The 20079-nt window shown below is 39.8% G+C and overlaps 1 protein-coding gene across 1 annotated transcript; it reads left to right on the top strand.

Annotated features, from left to right (window-relative positions):
• Positions 1-29: 29 nt before the first annotated feature.
• LOC117290095 (DNA replication licensing factor mcm5-like) lies at positions 30-19811 on the top strand. Its single transcript, XM_033771352.1, has 16 exons — positions 30-293; positions 1113-1239; positions 2482-2610; positions 3118-3290; positions 4359-4514; positions 10335-10419; positions 10702-10909; positions 11299-11459; positions 12061-12129; positions 12919-13152; positions 13881-13964; positions 14793-14914; positions 15358-15486; positions 16608-16750; positions 17410-17537; positions 18416-19811. Exons 1-16 carry the CDS (start codon positions 142-144, stop codon positions 18515-18517), a joined length of 2202 nt encoding a protein of 733 aa, XP_033627243.1. The 5' UTR covers positions 30-141; the 3' UTR covers positions 18518-19811.
• Positions 19812-20079: the final 268 nt, after the last annotated feature.

Raw genomic sequence — 20079 nt, 5'->3', positions numbered from 1 at the left:
CTTTCTCCATTTTCGCGCTGATTTTGACACGTGAAGAGTTTTCCCGGGAAAATACCCGCAATCATAACACAGTGCTAGAGTGGTCTTTAAACACAGGCAGCAGGTATTTAAAAATTGAAGTACCAAAACCATCTCTCCAAAATGTCAGGTTTCGACAGCCAAGGAATCTTTTTCTCGGATAATTTTGGGTCTGAAGATCCACAAGGCGATGGAGTCAATCGTGCTGCCGTCCAGCGTAGATTCAAGGATTTTCTGAGGAAATATCACGATGCAAACTTTACATACAAATACAGGTATGGTTTCGAGCGTCGCGTATTTTACTTGTGTATTGACTTTGTGTTGTGCTGAACAAAGGCAAGATATGATTTTTTTTAAGCGCTATTTTAATCTGGGCTAGGTTTTATCACTCAGTCAGAAAACAAAACGGAAAAGTTTCCGTATGGCGCCACCACTTTTTCATTCGATATGAAATAATATAGTATCTAATTTACCTCAATGAGATATCCCTTTTTGTAAAAATGAGTGAAAAAGTGGTGGCGCCATACGGAAAGTAATCCTATATTTTTATTTAAAATTTATTAATTTAAATTTCTTAATTTATTTTGGAAAGGTTTCCGTATCCTGCCACCACTTTTTCATTCGTTATGATATATAATAGTATTTAATTAACCTAACATAACTAAAAAAGGAGAAATTCTTTTTTTTCAAAATCAGTGAAAAAGTTGTGGCAGGATGAATGAGGATATGTCATACGGTTTAACTTTAAAAATGATATGGACATTAACTTTATCCAAATTCTAGGGCTTTTCCCAAGAAACTTTTCAGCAAACAAAAATAAAAGCTTGCAGTTTTCTTTGTTTGAGTTTAAAACAACTGTCTTTGTGTAAATGCAACTGGTCTCCTTTTGTTTTGTAATTGTGCCGCAGAAAATGGGGGGAATTCTTTTTAACAAAGTTGCATGTTTGCATATTGTTTGTATTTGGTTTAATTAGTAATAGTAGCACCTTAGCACCTATGTGCTAAAATTGCCTAGCTAGACCTAAATTTTCTGTCAAGTCCGTCCTTAAAAATTCCAATGGCCCATTCTTAATTTTTGTCATGTTTTCTTGAAGGGATGAGCTTAAACGTCATTACAATCTTGGACAGTACTGGTTGGATGTCTGCTTAGATGATCTGGCAAGCTTTGATGAAGACCTTGCAGATAAACTGAAGAAACAACCTGCAGAGTTCCTCCCCTTTGTAAGTTGGTGAATTAACACCTGCCTGCCTCAACATTTATCCACACTATTGGTACAATTATTTTGAGTAAATTTAACTCAAAATAATTGGGAGCATAAAAACTTTCTTGGTATCGAGCAAAGGAGAGCTATTGATATATAACGTTGTGAGAAACGGCTCCCTCTAAAGTAGTTCCGATAGCGTAACCCTCCTGCCGACAGTGGAGCCGGAGGATTACGAAGCATACTCGAATGAAAAAGGCGAAATAGTCTAGTCAACAGATTTGCTTAATTTTTACCACTTTAAAAAATCATGACACAAATTCTAGGAACACAAACTTAATCCTCAATGTCTAATGAATAACACTCAAAAACACAATTGAGAAAATATTTTGGGAATAAAGGACAACAACTCACCAGATCCCAGAGCGAAACAGTCACAAATTTCCAGGTTCTATTTTGAACCTGTCGCATCGCCATTTTTTGACTTCCCAATATGTTCAACGCTTAATTTTTTGGTCACCAAGCGCTGAACCGCAGGTACCAGCCAATTGAATTGAGGACCTGCCGAGCCACTGCTGAGTTGGACTAAACCATTCTGTAAAAGGGGTGTTAAAAGACAGTGCGGCAGTGCATGCGCGCTATATGAGTGAACGGCTGGCAAAGTAAACAAACAGCGCACACGCACTGCCTGATAACACCCTTATTACAGAGTGGTTTACTGTGGTTTCTAGTCCAACTCGGCAGCGGCTCGTCAGTTCAATTGGCTGGTACCTGCAGTTCAGCGCATGGTGAACAAACAAAAAAGCGTTGAACATATCAGGAAGTCACAAAATGGTGATGTGACATATCAACCTGGGACATTTGTGACTGTTTCGCTGCGGAATCTGGTAAGTTTTTTTTTTTTTTTTTTCACAAAGGTGTTTTGAGTGTTATTTGTGTCATGATTTTCGCAACTGGTAATAATTGAGCAATACTGTTGACTAGCTGTCGAAATTGTACGCGTTTGACCATTTCGCCCTGCACATGTCGCGTATGCTTTTTAACCCTCCGGCTACGCCATCGTCGGGAGGGTTACGTTATCGCAACTACCTCTGATCAGCAGGGTGTGAATCACAGATGTGCCACTTGTTTCCTTGAGCAAGATAAGATAGTAAGAGCATTCCTTCCGTTTTGAGAAGCTCCATCATGTTTTTTTAATTTGACCTTTGAAAAAGTAGTCTGTTGTGAACTTGCAATCTTGTTCTTCCTTTATTCCCTCTAGTTTGAAGATGCAGCGAAGGAGATGGCCGATGAGGTGACCAGACCACGCCCAGAGGGTGAAGAAGATCTTGAAGACATTCAGATCATGCTCAACTCTGAGGCAAATCCAATATCCATTCGTCATTTAAAGGTAACAATGAAGTTCAACAGTCGGCTTTCAGGACAGACATCCTCGTTGCAATCTGTGCGCAGTTGTTAAAAATTTAAAAAAGACTTGCCAAATTGAAAACAATTCTGGATTGACATGCTAAACTTTATATCTGCCTAATGTACTCGGTTGATTGCAGGCCTGAAATTTTATCTGTAAGAGGGGAAGGCCATTTTCATTTCGCAAAATCTTAAAGTCAATGGGAGGGGTGGCCTGTGTGTAATTCCATGCATGTGATTGGCATACAAATCTGCATTATGTGGGTGTGTAACTTTTCAGCTGATCTTTCCCTTTTTGGTTTTTTTTCTGCGCTTATGAAAACTGAAAATCAAATGAGCCCATTTGGGGGGGGGGGGGGGGCGGCCTTGATGGGAATCATCTATGCTGTGTGTGTGAAGTAGTTATAAACTGCTTACTGGAATTGTGATTGGTACACTTGTATCAACAATATAATAAATAATTGTCTATCTTTCTAATACCTCTGAGCAGTCCGACCAGGTATCTAAGCTGATAAAAATACCTGGTATTGTCATCGCGGCTTCGGCCATCCGAGCAAAGGCCACAAAGATCACCATCCAGTGTCGAGGTTGTCGAAACTACGTGCCCAACCTGTCCGTCAAGCCGGGTCTTGAGGGCTACACCATGCCCCGCAAATGCAACACGTAAGTCTGTGGTATAGTTACTAATTGACTGGTAACTTTTTTTTCAGGTTTTAGTTTTGGTGGTTTCCTTTCAAAATTGTCAGAGTTTTATATTCGAAGCCAGGAAAAATCCCTAGAGAGAATTTTCCTAAGACTACCTACATGTTCAGATACTTCTAGCAACCATAGATAAGTCGAAGGCGCCATTTCTGCTAGCACATTTTTTGATACATCATTGATATGCCCATGATCTATTGTTTCATCAAAAAAATTGCTTGCTGAAATGGCGTCTAGTGTACATGCCACATAACTTCAGCACTCGCTGAATTGGCGTCTAGTGTACATGCCACATACCTTCAGCACTCGCTGAAATGGCGTCTAGTGTACATGCCACATACCTTCAGCACTCGCTTAAATGGCGTCTAGTGTACATGCCACATACCTTCAGCACTCGCTTAAATGGCGTCTAGTGTACAGGCCACATACCTTCAGCACTCGCTGAAATGGCGTCTAGTGTACATGCCACATACCTTCAGCACTCGCTTAAATGGCGTCTAGTGTACATGCCACATACCTTCAGCACTCGCTTAAATGGCGTCTAGTGTACATGCCACATACCTTCAGCACTCGCTTAAATGGCGTCTAGTGTACAGGCCACATACCTTCAGCACTCGCTGAAATGGCGTCTAGTGTACATGCCACATAACTTCAGCACTCCAACACCTACACCTCTTCCACCTCGCCATAAACCATGCTACTTTGTTCTCTCCCTGGAAACAAAAACCATGATCCCAGTGACCCTATTATTATAAGTTATCACACATGCACAAGTGGAATATGGAAAATTATAGCACTTCCTGCGTCCCATATATGGGACGAGACATTCTATTTTCCGGGTTTCCACGAGCAGACTTGGCACGAGACATAGAACACACATAACGTAGGTAGTGATATTAGCCGTGCAATATAGGTTTTTATCACCACTCCATTCTGCAATTCTGATTGGTGGATTTGCCTGTACTTGAAGATAAGATTTGGTATTCTTAAAAGGTTTGCTTTATCATGAATTTCTGTTTTTGTTTTTTGCAGCGACCAGGCTGGCCGTCCATCGTGCCCTTTGGATCCGTACTTCATTGTGCCAGACAAGTGTAGATGTGTCGATTACCAGACATTAAAGCTACAGGAATGCCCTGAAGATGTACCTAATGGAGAGCTACCTAGACATATGCAGATATACTGTGACAGGTAAATTATCAGTAAGATGAGAAACTTTGCATAGTGGGAGTATAGACAATGTGACCTGTGACATCACATGTTTACAAAAGAGCCACAGAGCCTGGACTTCCTGCAGGCATGATTTGTACACAGCTCAATGGAAGAAAACATATCTTAACATTTTATGGAGATTGCACTGTCTAATTCTTATCAACTTTTGATATGATGAAAGGGGGCACATCTCAAAACTTATCCAGCTTTTACTTTCATAACTCTTGGTTTTATGTGGAAATTATGACACAAAAAAGTCAACTTTCCCATAGGACCAGTGTAGTATCTTGCCTGCCAGAATACTCAAACAATGTACATGGACACACCTTGTAAACAAGGTTCACATGGTCTATAACCAGATGAGGTTTGCGCAAGCACCATGTGTAAATCTCTTTTGAGTAGTGTTAGTTCTAAAAAGAACCTGTTGTTGAAGGTTTACAACTCTGTTCAGAACCCACACTTTTATCCATTTTACAATGTTTTACAGTGGAAAAAATAGATTCACCCATCCTGGAATTTTATCTTTAATAGAGGGCAAGGCCATTTTCAATTTGCAAAGGGCGCTTCTTTGGGTAGTGAGGCGGCATAACACAAAATTTAATAACAATCGTGCATTTTGTGATAAAAGCAAGGGATTTGGGATATAGGTCAATTAATATGGTACGAAAATATTTGGATATTGGGCCATTTCAATTTCTGCCCCTAGTGGCTTTGGCGGCCATTTTAAAAAATGGCCGCCAAAAGCCACTTTTATCTCTATTTTTAATGCAAAACCTACTTAAATGTGAGCTTCTTTGAGGCTATGATACCGTTGAACTGGTCTGCAAAGGTAGTGGCAACTATTAATAAGTGACTGCGCACTTTGTACGGTAGAGGAGTCATTTTGGCGGCTCTTTTTTTCAATATGGCCGCCAAAATGGCCGCCAAAAGCCATTTTTGTCACTATATTATTATGCAAAATCTTCTTAAATGTGAGCTTCTATATGCGGCTACAAAATTGTTTAACTGGTCTGCAAAGGTGTTGGCAACTATTAATAGGTGACGACGTACCTTCTTTAGATAGAGGGGTAAATTTGGCAACCATTTTTCAAAATGGCCGCCAAAAGCCACTTTTGTCTCTATAGTATTGTGCAAAATCTTTTTAAATGTGAGCTTCTACGAGGCTACAACACTGGTCTGCAAAGGTGTTGGCAACTATTAATTAGTGACTGCGCACTTTTTACGGATAGAGGAGTCATTTTGGCGACCAATTTTCAAAGTGGCCGCCAATATGGCCGCCAAAAGCCAATGTTGTCTCTATATCATTATGCAAAATCTTCTTGAAAGTGAGCTTCTATGCGGCTACGAAACTATTTAACAGGTCTGCAAAGTTGTTGGCAACTATCAATAAGTAACTACACACTTTGTACAAGCAGATAGAGGTGTCAAGCAGTTAGTTCCATGTCATTTGACACAGAGCTCTGCCACGTCTTACTGGTCGGCAAACTGAAGTGGGCCCACCCTCAATTATTCTGATACACCTCATGACCCAGTTTGCATCTTCCTATCTCTCCAAACGGCCAAATCACCTCAGCCTGTGCCTCCCCAATACGATGCTGATCCCGATGCTGACTCTCCTCCTCAGTTCCTCACTTGACAGCCTGTCAGCCAGAGACGCCCCACACATCCACCTGATAATTCTCACCTCTGCTCGTTCCATCTGCTGGATGTGCCCCACCCCCATGGGCCATGTTTCGCAGCCGTACACCATGAAGCTTCAGTCATCACAGGTCGTGTATTACCTGGCCCATCATCTTCAGGGGCTGCGCCGTTGGTGTCAATTTTTTTTTTCCATCCACTCCTCATGCGTGATGTCAATGCTGCACCCAGCATGTCACCCAGTTAGCTCATACATGTCGCCACAGACTTCTGGACCCGCTTCTCTCTTCCTCACGCTGTGAACTATCACCCCGACATCTCTTACAGGAGAACGTGACGCTGGCAGCATGAAGACTACCATCACGCCACCCTTCCTACACACACCACAAGGCCATACACCAGAGCTTGTCATTGACCCATCCCTGACTTGACTAACCCTCACCTTGGTCTTCCCAGCACTGATCTTCAGACCCAGAAAATCTCTCCATGTTGCCATCTTTGCCTGTAACTGCTCTCTTGTCTCTGCTATAAGAACCAGGTCGTATGTCATGTCCCAGGCAACTCGCCTCACGTCTTTGTGACACCACATCTAAACAGTAGCAAGCACCAGGGGGCTCAGTACCGAGCCCTGATATACAACAACCTTCACCTTAAAACTCCTACTATCCCCTGTGCCTGTCCTCGCCACCGTACTAGCACCAAAGCACAACATCATCACAGCTCTTGTCAGCCATTCCTTACCAACCCGCTTCCTTGGTACCCAGTCAAAAGCCTTCTCAAGATAAACAAATCTGAGGTATAGCGTCTTATTCCTGGCCAGAAATTGTTCCTGCATGACAATGGCATCAGTAGTTCCTCTCCCGGCATAAAGCCAAACTGCATCTCATCAATCTCCACCTGCTTCTTCAGCCATACCTCAAGTACTCTCTCCCACACATTCATCGCCTGATCCAGGATCTTGATTGCTCTGAAAGAGCCACACTCCAAAGGGTCACCCTCACCATAAACAGGGGAACCAAGATGTTGTGCTGCATGCGGGAATGTGTCATTCTGCCAAAATGCCGTCAACCACTGTAAGCTGACACCTGTAGAGGCCTTCAACTTCTCACCAACCATGACACTCCGGATAGACCAGCGGCCTTCCCAGATTTGGTGAGCTTCAGAGGAGGCAAAAAGGACCCTCCACACTCCACTTTCCACCTCCCTGTCTCACTCATTCTCCACATAGAGCAACCGCTCCGTGTATTTTCTCAACACCTGCTGGTGACGGATAGTGAAGGTCACTATCCGTCACCATGCTACAATCGTCATTATTGACACCGTTCGCACCAGTCACATCCTGCCGCTCCTTGCCATCTGCTTGGCAATCTTAAAGAAGTGCATTATATCCTCACCACTCTGTAGATCCGCTGCAAACTCCCTTCTCTTGGCATCGTGTGCCATCCACACCTGTCTCTGTGATATCGGCTTTGCCTCGAGAATGGAGCACTGACCTCCTAGTAAGAGATTGCAGACCATGCTCAGAGTGTGCAACATGCTAAGAAAATGGTTAAGAACAGTTCAAAGGTTTCATCAGAGAATGTCTTATGGAAAGGTCAAACCTTCAACGATGTGATCCATCCAGTAAGCTGAAGCTGTTTAAACGCTTTACTAAACCAACCACCATGAGCGGAAAGCAGCAGATAACTTCACTTAAATCTGACCTGGCACTCTTCTCGCTCAGTTGCTCTATATTGACTGTCAGAATAGATACGGAAACCTGGAAGAATTTTGTTGACACGAGAACCAAGCATTTCCCCAGCACTCTATGGTGGCAGAAACCTGTATCTATGTACCAAAAGTGATCTTCTTGTGTGCTTGGAACAATTTAGTGAGGAACACTCTGAGGCTCCTATGACTAGCAGCATAGTTCTTGATGGATCAGTTATCATACTGATGATAAGGCCTGCTGCAGCTATTAAGGACTTTGAGAAATATACAAACAATACCTTCATTACAAATATTTACCTCACAGTTTCATAAAGCGTCACGTGTCGATCTGGTATCGCGTATATTGACAATTTCCTGATAGGTACAGCTAGAGCAAAGCGTGAGAAGGGCATACGCAGACGTGCAGTTGCAGAAACTGCCATACCAATAATTTGCAAGAACGTCTTCGTGTAGACAGCATCAAGACAGAGCTCTTTAGATTCCTGTCTCATGCTCCTCAATCCAGCACTTCCTTTCACCAGATGGGGCTGGACCGAGACAGATGATGGTCTGTTTGAACCGTATTGGAAAACACTACCAGATGCCTCCCAAGCCTGCTATGAACTCGTAAGATGTACTGCAACACAAGAATGTGTGGAGAAAAGTGCACATGCATCATATCTGCATTTGAATGCACAGACGTGTGTGTGGAATGTGAAGGGGCCTTGCTGACAAGTTGATTTGAACTGACCACAATGGGAGATCGTAGCTTCAATATTTCCATCATGGTTGTGAGCCCCTATGGCCGAATAATAGTACAGCAATCCCGACATCGAAATTTTTAGTTGATAATGACTAGTGAACCATCTTTTAGGTTCTTGAGAAACAATCATAATATTATTCTACTGATCTTAACATAACTTATGAGTTAAAGGGGTGTTAATATTTAACAATTTTTGCAATTTTTAATTTAATTGGATAAAAAGGATAGGTTTATCATTCCAGAGCTTTTTGTTGAGTTTTTTATTTTGCTGTGTTTTTATTATGTGAAAAAGACGATTGCAAAATGGAAGAATTTGATGACAAGTTGCTAAATACCCCCTTTAAGATGCAACATACCCCTTTAATATGATTTTAACATTGCTTAAATTATTAAACAATCATTTCAGAAGATGTTAAGTACCTTTTAATGACATTAGTAAATGCTGGTGTTGATTTGTATGCAAACATGCCCCTAAAACGGGTATTTGGCGGGGTTTTTTGGTGAAAAGTGGCCAAATGCCCTTTAAGATGCAAAATGCCCCTTTAATGTGCTTTTAACATTGCTTAAATTATTACACAATCATTTCAGAAGATGATAAGTGCCTATTAATGACATTTGTAAATTCTGGTGTTGATTTCTAAGCCAATATGCCCATAAAACAGTAGTATTTGGCGGCCATTTTTCAAAATGGCCGCCACGGCCCCTAGGGACGGAATTTGCGATGGCCCAATATCCAGTTTTGTTCAGAATACTATTCTCTACATCTGTGCCAAATTTGATGCTTTTATCACAAAATGCACGATAGGTTAGCTATGCCGCCCCACTAGGGGGAAATTTTGAAGGGGCATAGAGACAAGATCAGAAGAGGCCATGTTCCTGTAATCCATGGCCTGATTACTGTTAAAGGAACATTACTGAATTGTTTTTTTCTAACAAAACCGTTGCTGGCAGTGTAAGCACTTTATGTAATCCACCATATACATAAACTGACAAATCTGTAGAAGTTTGAGATCGATCGACCATTTGGGTCACAAGAGAATAGTGAAAAACCGATTACAAATTTTGCATTGCACCGATGGCAAAATAAAAATGAATAAAACGCTCACTGAGCGATAAACTCCAAACGCAAAGTTAGATTATTTATTTCTCATCAAATATGACATTTCAGACAGAAATATTTCAAGGGATGAAATCATCATCATTAGTCGACCATGTAGGTTTTGTGTAAATCTGTGATCTGCACGATTTTTGTTTCTTACCAATTCTGTAACGTTCCTTTAATAATCACCTTTCCAACTTTGTTTTCAGCTCTATCTGGGGTGTTCAATGTGTACTTTTTTTATGGAAAATTGACTAGCTCTCAATTCCAGGCTAGAGTTTGTTCAGGCTTCAAGTTTGTTGAGGTTTACTGTGTATTTTAAGGATTTCTTATGATACTACTAGGAACCTACTAATCTAGATTTTAAATTTGCATCGGGGATAAAGACTATTAGTTTTGGTTTTTACCCATAGTCCTGTGAAAAAACAGCACTGGCATATTACTCGGGTAATATTACTCGGGCATTTTACCAGGGTAATATGCCTGTGATATTTTTTCACAGGACTTGGGAAAGTACTGAGTATACAGTGCTAACACACATCGGTGTATGGGTAAAAACCAAAATTAATAACTTACTAATCCTAATTTTTAATGTCTTGATCTCCTGCAGATACCTATGTGAGCGAGTTGTCCCTGGTAACCGTGTAACCATCATTGGTGTTTATGCAATTAAGAAAATGGCACCACTCGGAAAGGTAAACATTTCGTCTTCTCCTGGACATCCAATATTTTCTTGTTGTTTTTAGAAGCTATTTGAAAAAGTACTCCGAGCTGAAACCAAACAAGGTGATAGATTCTAAACATTTCCCATGCTGGGATGTGATGCCACAAAAAAAAAACACTTAATAGCAAATCAGCCAACGGTAATGTTTATGACATAGGAAATTTAGACCGTCAGTTTATCTAATTAAAAAATTAAACAACAAATGGGCCTGCTGTATTTGTTATTTTTAATTTTAACATTTTCCTTTTCGCAGAGATCTCGTTCGGACAAAGTAGCAGTTGGAATCCGTAATCCTTACATCAGAGTGGTAGGATTTGAGATAGACACTGAGGGTCCCGGCCGCAGCTCTGGGGTACCCATCACACAATCTGAGGAAGAAGAACTCCGCCGTCTTGCAGCCAATCCAAACGTCTATGAAATGCTGGCCAAGAGTATAGCGCCCTCTATCTATGGCAGTATTGGTGAGTTTGTGCGTAACTGATCATAATAATAATAAAAACTAGGTATTACAGTAATGTTAAGACTTTCACTATTGCTAAGGCTTTAAGGACAAGCATTGATCGAACGTCCTTTTTTCGAACTCGCCTTTTCTGCAGATTTCTTCCCCTGAATAATAAAGAGTTAAGCCCGGTTCATACTTGTTGCGAATGCAAAGCGAATTTTGACGCCACATGGCTGTTTTGGCAGCGAATGTTTCGCAGGAGTTGAGCACATTTCAACTGATGCGAGTTATTTATGTAGAATTTGAGACGTCAAAATTTGTATTGCATTCGCAGGAAGTATGAATCGAGCCTAATACTCTTTCCTTTTCTTGGTTATTATTGCAAGATATTCTTTTGTGTTTTACCAGACATTAAGAAAGCCATAGCGTGTCTTCTTATTGGTGGGTCACGTAAGCGTCTTCCAGATGGTCTGACTCGTCGTGGAGACATCAATCTGCTTCTTCTTGGTGATCCTGGTACAGCTAAGAGTCAACTTCTCAAGTTTGTCGAGAAGGTTTCCCCGATCGGGGTAAGTTCGGAACTCCTTGAAGTGCTTAGTTCTACAGTAAATGGAATGGCTTAAAGGCCCTGGGGTCGATTTCTACAAAGAGTTGGGACTAGTCCTACATGTAACTACAAGGTATAAAAAACGTATGGCTAGTCCTAAGTTAGGATGAGTAACTCGTAACTCCAGATAAGACTAGTCTCAACTCTTTGTGAAATTCACCCCTGGACACGTTTGGTAATTGTCGATGCCCAGTATCTTCACTTTGAGTATCCCAAGTAAGTTTTTATTTAAATAATTAATTTGAGTAAGTACCAATAGTGTCCAGTGTCTTTCAGCAAAAATCATCAGGGTACAGTCACGAGAAATAAATATCTAAATGCATTTGGCTGGTAGCCTTTTTTTGTAAACTTTTGTATAATTTATTTATTTTTAATTTGTTTTATGAAATTGCTTCAATTGCCCCAGGCCGGTGCTAGGGTTTACCAGCAGAATGTATCGAGCACAAATTTGCAATCTTTTAAAGTCACCTCAACTTGACCACAGTGACTGAAAATGACAAAATTATTCTTGAAGGTACTGGAACGGTTCCACTTTTAAAAGTGTTGTTTGTCTTTTTTTTTAGGTTTATACTTCTGGAAAAGGGAGCAGTGCGGCAGGTCTGACGGCCTCAGTCATCAAAGACCCAGCAACTGTAAGTGTTCATTGGTCTAGACCAACGTGTATTTTTCCAGAATGAGTTTTTGTGTGTGTAATAACCCCTTCAATGACTGACACAAGTATTGATGTACGTTTCTAATACGTTTCTAATATTTGTTGTCAAGTTCATTGCTCCATGGCTAGAACTAACTCTTACTCACAACTGAACTCTTATGACTCAACAGCCCATGGGCAAAGCTTAAAGTGGCACGCGACTTAAAAGGACTACACTACAGCGTGAAAAGGTTTATGTCAGAAAACACAATAAAGTGTCTTGTTGGGAATTCTTGCAATGGTTCTAGTTTTCTGTAAGTACCTGAAAGCACCCATATTTTCCAACATGTGAACGGACTTGCAGGCTTACACCCGCTGCTAAAATGTAGGAATCGAATTGTCTCTTGCTATAGGGGAATCTCTGTTCGAGAAGGCTCGATTCCCAGCCGAGTAATAATGCTTGTGGATTTTTTCACAAAACTCGGGGGAAAAAAAAACTGAGTATACAGTGCTTTGCACACATTGGTGTGTGGGTAAAAAGCAAGTTTCAAAATTCATTTTAAAAAAGGTTTGAAAATGGCAGGTAAATTGTGAACATGAAGTCCCACGAACTTTGCAGGAAAAAAACTGAATATGCGCTTAGAAGCGTTCTATTAAGTGCCTGATAAATGTTGTGTATTATTGTTATTATTTAACGCAATATATAAGTTGGTTTTGTTATGCAAAGAAAATTGTTACTTATACCAAATGAACAGATAACTGAACTATTTACTCCAATTCTCATTTACAGCGTAGCTTTGTGATGGAGGGTGGCGCTATGGTTCTGGCTGACGGTGGAGTGGTTTGCATCGATGAATTTGATAAGATGCGAGAGGATGATCGAGTCGCTATCCACGAAGCCATGGAGCAGCAGACCATTTCTATTGCTAAGGCTGGAATTACGACAACGCTCAACTCGCGAACATCAGTCCTTGCAGCCGCTAACTCCGTGTTTGGACGATGGGACGATACCAAGGGAGATGATGTGAGTTTTGTATTTGTGTCTTTCTGTAAAAAGTTGATTAAAGGCCTTGGACACTATTGGTAATTATTCAAAATAATTGTTAGCATAAAAACTTACTTGGTAAGTAACGTAGTTTTTGAGAAAGAAGTAATTTTTCACTAAAATGTTTGAATTTGATTTCGAGACCTCAGAATTAGATTTTGAGATCCCGAAATCAATCATCTGAAAGCACACAACTTCGTTTGACAAGGGTGTTTTTTTCTTCCATTATTATCTCGCAACTACGATGACCAATTGAGTTCAAATTTTCACAGGTTTGTTATTTTGAGCATTTGTTGAGATACACCAAGTGAGAAGACTGGTCTTTGACAACTACCAAAGGTGTCCAGTGTCTTTAAATTTCTGTAAAACTGTTTTGTGTTTCACTGATTTATTTCAAACTGTTTGAAAAATTACAATTATCCGGATAAGGAATTAACATATTATGTCTGCTTGGTGAACAAAATAACTGTTAATATTTTATAGAGAATAAAGAATTTCTTGATCTTTGTTTCCAGGCTTGAGACTGGAGGTTGCCAAGAAAAACCAAAAGGTTGATTATTATGATTTCAACATACCTTCTTAAGTTTGGATTATCGATTCAGCAATGATTCTAAACTCTGCATTTAAAAAAATATATATATAATGAATTCTTTCTCTTAAAGTTTGTAATTTATGTAAATATTCCTTTTTTCTGATCATCGTTTCAGAATATTGACTTCATGCCAACCATCCTGTCTCGTTTTGATATGATCTTCATCGTCAAAGATGAACATGATGAAGCTAAAGATATGGTAAGAAAATTTTAAATCTTATCGAGGGAGTTGAGATTGAGCCTATCAGAGTAGTTCACTCTGGAACAAACTTTGACTTCATATGAGGAACGCTGATAGCCTTGAAGTTTTTTAAATCGGTTCTGAAGACTGATCGTTTTAGCATGCTTTTTCTAACTGTGTGCTTTTTGCTATTATTTTGACTCTACTACATTTTATTAATGGTATGTACTGTCTAGTTAATTTGTTTACTTGTGTTATCAATTTATGATTGTTTGTTTGTTTTAGTATTTTGGCCCCCAAAAATTGCCTTTTTTGCTGTTATTGCTTATTATTTTGTTATGAGCTCGTGAATATTTTATGGAATGTGCACCATATAATTAAGTAAATTATTATTGATCTTTTATTATTAACGGCTCGCCTTAGAAAGGAAAGTCTGATCCATTGTGGTTATTGACCGAAAGGTATAGAGTAATTTCTCTAATCAGACTGTTATTTGTTAACTCTAAATAAATCCACTTGTGTTTAGGTTTTGATATGCATCATTTACCTATTGATCCCTTACACAATGCAAAACAAATGTTCTAGTGAACGAGATGTGCAGCCTTGTTTCAATTTGTTTCCAAATCCTAGCTTGACCATTGCGCAAAACACTACGCAGAACGCACCTTCGCACAATGCATATATCTAACATTTCGGCATTTTGGAAGTTGATTCCTATGTGTTTGTTTTGATTCTCAAATAGGCAGATTGGATTGGCGCATGTGAGAGCGCTGCGTGTTATACAAGGTGTTAATATGACGCCATTTTTTTAAAAGTATTCTTAATGAAGTTCCTTTTCTTTCACAGAGGCTTGCTAAGCATGTGATGAACGTTCACATGATGGCTCAAGGAATGAACCAGCAAGGCCCGTCACAAGAGGGCGAACTCTCCCTCAACTTCATCAAAAAGTTTATTTCCTACGCCAGAAGGTAAGAAACCAGTTTTGACAATGTCAAAGTTCAACTAGGAAGCGAATCATAGAATCTTTTTTGCAATTATTATTATCATTATTATATGTTTGGGTTTTTTTGTAGTGATTTTAGGTTGCACTCCCACTTTTTCAGTTTGCACTCCCACTTTCCAAATTCCTGGCTAAGACACTGGTCTCAACATAGACTGGGGACTTTGTGTCAGAAGAGGGTGCTATCAGATATTTGCGTGGAGTGCGCAAATTTAAAACCAATTTAATTTGGTAGGTTTGAAGCTTTTACAGGGTATTTAGGTTTTTAAATGCTTGCAGGTCTGTAGTCAAGTATTAACGGACCTCACCCTTGGCTTGTTTATTTATCGCACTACCTTAACCCTGCTAGTTTTAATCGCACATAGTTTTAAAAAATTGATACCTAAGTTTTTCCCATTGTTTACCTTGCAGTAAGTGTGGGCCTCGCATCTCGGAGGCATCTGCAGAGAAGCTGAAGAATCGGTACGTGTTGATGCGCAGCGGAGCAAGAGAACACGAGAGGGAGACAGACAGGAAAACCAGTATTCCCATCACAGTCAGGTAACCATCTTTTCATATGGTCTAGGGCAATGGTCTCATAAACTTTAAAGTGTACTTTGTAAAAACAATCAAGAAGATACGACAGTGGTGCGCACATTTACAATGTCGTTGTATTGTTCCAACGCTGTTTTACTTCTGGGTACTTAATGTGGCTTTTGCTTTCTTGAGGGTAAACAGAGGTATTTGATAAAAGCAAATACTGAAACTTCTGCTTACAAGCTTTGTGAAATTGGTTCCTTCCTTATTGTTTCGATAATTTGCTCGTCAAGGGTAATATACACCAAGCTGGCTAAAGCAAATCTCTCTTGTACAAACATTGGTTCAATGTCTTTGATTATGAATTTCACAAATCAAGAAATTGTGATTTACTTACTAGACGGCAATACTTATTATACAGGGATGTGATTTCTCCGGCTTTTGCCGGATTTCCGGGGGTTTTTTTTCGACTCAAAAAGTCAACCAACGAGAATCATGTGAATCCGTTGAGAAAATCGGGGGGTAGATTGTGCTAATTAATTATTCATGTTGAGATTTGCATGCCGAAATGTATTTAATTGGTTTTATGATGAACGTTCTACATTAAATTGTATTGCTATAAGATGATAACGAGGTGGAAACAGAGCGCTGGGTCTGACAGGATTTTTATTAAATGACGCTTACGCTAAGAAGACCCATAAGTTGTGATCGTTCTCACATTGGACCCGTACGGTTTGTTGTTGTTACTGGGTAGGAGCGTGCTTCTTTCACCAAGGCTAGTTCCTATTAACGCGTGTGCTGTGCTTGCGTATTAATGGAATGGGGGAACAGACTCAATGTATAGCAGTGACCTTGTTTTGTGTCTGCACAAAGTGCGGGGTTTTACGCATAGTGATACCTGCGCAAGTTTAAAAAACTTGAAATGCACGAACAATTTAGAAATTGCGCGTCGCCAATGCTAGTAGAGCAACAGAGATCAACGCTGCGCTGGAGCTTCTACTTTTGGTTTACATGCACAATATGGCAGCATTTGTCAGCCAACGTCCATCGACGTGTGGCCACACCAATACAATCCATGACGACTGGTCTTTGACAATTACCAAAGGTGTCCAGTGTTTTTAATGCTTAAAAATATTCTCCTGTAGGCAACTTGAGGCCATCATCCGTATCACAGAGTCTCTTGCTAAGATGCAGCTGAAGCCATTTGCTACGGAGGGGCACGTTGATGAAGCCTTGCGTCTCTTTCAGGTGTCCACTCTGGATGCGGCAAAAACGGGCGGTCTGTCAGGTAGGAACCCTTCATGTAATCTTGGACATAAATAATAATATTAACAAAGAATATTTATATGGCGCCAAAATCCACCAAAATGGGGTGCTCAAGGCGCACAAGAGCGGAAACCACACACAGCCAGGAAAATAAGACAAATAGACCAATTACACATCTAGGCGACAATAAACAATGTGGTTTTTAACTTGATCTTGAAAGTATCAAGACTAGAAATATTGCAGATTTAAAGAAGTAAATCATTCCAGAGTGTGGGTCCAGCATGGGAAAATGACATATCGCCCCATGATTTACTACGACTTCAAGATGAAGTACTGGATTGGTGGTAACAAAAATTTTCATCTTTAATCTGAAAGGTCACTGATTATAAGATTGAAACTTATACTAGACCATTCGTCGATTTCACCAAACTCATTAATCTTAGGACTTATAACAAGATAAGTTCCGTATCCCGAGACATTAGGACGCATTGAACCCATCCTAGCATTTTGTGAAATCGGCTGCAGGTTCTTTAAATATGAAAAGAATTTTGTTTGTCTTAATAGCAGTTGTGCTTACAATTTGGACGCCCTGTTTTTCTTTTTTCAGCAAATATTGACCTTGGTGTAGTATGGGACTGATGTTCTGTGGTTAATTAAAATATCTCATGGATTTCTTTGTAGGGGTGGAAGGTTTTGCAACCCAGGAAGATCAAGAAGAGCTCAACCGAATTGATAAGCAGATGAAACGACGCTTTGCCATTGGATCACAGGTCTCTGAACATTGCATTATCCAGGACTTCTTACGCCAGGTTAGTGTTGAATAGAAAGCTGTAACAATCGATGTCACCAAACTTATCTTGACTTGGACATATCCGATTCCTGCACAATGTAATAAAGAAGACTATAATTTGGTTTTACCCTGTCACGGATATAGACGATGTGACCTCTGACGTCTCTCGAAAACCATACGTGAATTGTGCGCATGCCGCCGGGCAAAACCTTTGTGTTTTAGCAGCCAGCTAGAAAGTACACGAAATCTTACCATGACTACGTGTCTTTTTGCCGGGCAAAACACGACTTGGACAGTGTTTTGTCAACAGAGGGCGGTTTAAATGTAAACTCACTCAGGTGGGATTTGAACCCATGACCTTTGCACTGCTAGAGCAGATGTCTTGCCACTAGACTACCAAGCTATACCTGTTACTAGTGGCAGTTCGAACCGTAAGTGTTGGTAGCAGGTACCGCAACGATTTTTGACACCAAAGAGGGGGACTGCGCCTTGAACACCCATCAGGGTGGATACGTGCGCATTACAAGTATTATTATTATTAGTGTAGGCAAAGGATAAGTGCATTACGCATTATGCAAGGGCTCAAAAGGTGTTTTCAAGTGATACATGTTTTATTTCAAATAACTACATGTATAGGACAAAATGTCGATAAGAGTTACATCAATATAAATAAGTAAGCAAACAAGGATATCCAAATATTCATATGGTAAATTGAGCATGGGGCAGCCTCCTATTTTTTTTCTCGGCTATTTAAATATTTGAATGAGATTATGATCTGGTCCCCTTTTGGAATACTTTGAATTAGTATTCCTGAGTACTAGCGTACACAGGGAACAAGACCAGATTTATACACTGAAATCTCTCCCAATTTTGATTATATTTTTGTTTCCAATGCAGAAATACCCTGAGCGTGCAATCCACAAGGTACTTAATATGATGATGCGCAGAGGCGAGATCCAGTACCGTATGCAACGCAAGATGCTTTACCGACTCAAGTAAAGATTTTCATCTTCCATCGTGTTAGAAAGTCACCACGCCTAGACTTGTACTAGTCACTATAGAACATTCTCACTGATGTCACGTTTCTTTAGCATTGCAGGGAGGTCTGCGGTGCTACAGAACTTAACACATGTAGGATATGACTGTGTAGTGTGCCATCCATTGGTATGTTTTGTAGCACATGTTCAGTATACTAAGTAGCACTGGTCTTCTGAGCCCAATGAATTCTTGGTGGCAATGATTTCATTAGATAAACTTGCAGTGATGTAAGTTTTCAATGACTGTGTTTTATACGTATACAAGTACGTAGGATTTGACTGCGAATCTTCATGTCAAATGGATGCGAGGTCAAAGGTATACATTTGTACGGATCCGAACATCCGCATCAAGGCTGGTATTTGGCATAATTCTTAAGCTTCAAAGAAGGGAAGAATTTTACATTTTTTAGTGGTGTTGAGAATCTAAAAATATGAGAATTAAAATTTAAGATATGAATATTCTTAATTTGTGCTGGACTTGAGTTGTTTTTGAATTTGGGAAAAAACAGCAAATAAAAGACTGCCAAAGAGTTTTTGTGCACAATGCGCAGATCAATGTCAGTGCTCGACAGTACCAATCAGAATCGAGGATTTATTAAAGTGTCCTGCAGTAACTTCCGACCAATGGGTGACATTGTGAGAGTTTGAGAAATAGCCAGTCATTTTCCATTATCTTCAAGTTTGCGCTAATCCTCAAGTCAGATTTGCAGAATGGAATGGTGATACAAACCTATATTGCATATCACTACCTGCGTCTTGTGTGTTCTATGTCTTGCACCAAGTTTGCTTGAAGATAAATACGTTATCTTCATTGTTGGATAAGGGACGACGCAGAAGCGTTATATATTTTCGTTTTCCACTCGCGCTCGTGTGATAACTTATACTGTTTACATCACACTGAGCAATCAGGCTCTTCCAAGACTATATATTGTTTACCCGGTTTTAAGTCGGTTGTCACCTAGTGTCTTATAAAAGTATACCATTGAATTGTCAGTATTGCTTTATTGACGAATTCCGTTTTGTTTGTGTAAATATTATTAAGAATAAAGACCACCTCTGTTTGAAATCCATGAAAGACAAAATGAACAAATTCAGCAGGTTTTTGACCTTTCAACTGGGACTTTATTATATCAAACGCATTTTGTAAAAGATACAGAGTAATTAAATACACTGATGGACGCTTTTGGTAATTGTCAAAGACCAGTCTTCTAACTTGGTGTATCACAACATATACACAAATAACAAAGCTGTGAAAATTTGAACTCGATTGGTCAGCGAAGTTGCGAGATAATGGATAAAAAAGCACACTTGTCACACGAAGTTGTGTGCTTTCAGATGATTGATTTCGGGACCTCAAAAACTAATTCTGATGTCTCGAAATTAAATTCGTGGAAAATTACTTCTTTCTCAATAACTACGTTACTTCAGAGAGAGCCGTTTCTCACAATGTGTTGTACTAGTAACAGCTCTCTATTGCTCATTACCAATTTAGTTTTTATGCTAACAATTATTTTGAGTAATTAC

Source organism: Asterias rubens, chromosome 1, assembly GCF_902459465.1.
Source record: "Asterias rubens chromosome 1, eAstRub1.3, whole genome shotgun sequence".
In the NCBI taxonomy this organism is placed as follows: domain Eukaryota; kingdom Metazoa; phylum Echinodermata; class Asteroidea; order Forcipulatida; family Asteriidae; genus Asterias; species Asterias rubens.
This window is presented reverse-complemented; position numbering and strand designations above follow the sequence as displayed.

Coding starts and splice junctions, on each gene's coding strand:
- LOC117290095 (XM_033771352.1), top strand. CDS start 142: ATGTCAGGTTTCGACAGCCAAGGAATCTTTTTCTCGGATAATTTTGGG. Junction 13,153..13,880: donor ACGATACCAAGGGAGATGAT/GTGAGTTTTGTA, acceptor TCATCGTTTCAG/AATATTGACTTCATGCCAAC. Junction 15,487..16,607: donor AGTATTCCCATCACAGTCAG/GTAACCATCTTT, acceptor ATTCTCCTGTAG/GCAACTTGAGGCCATCATCC.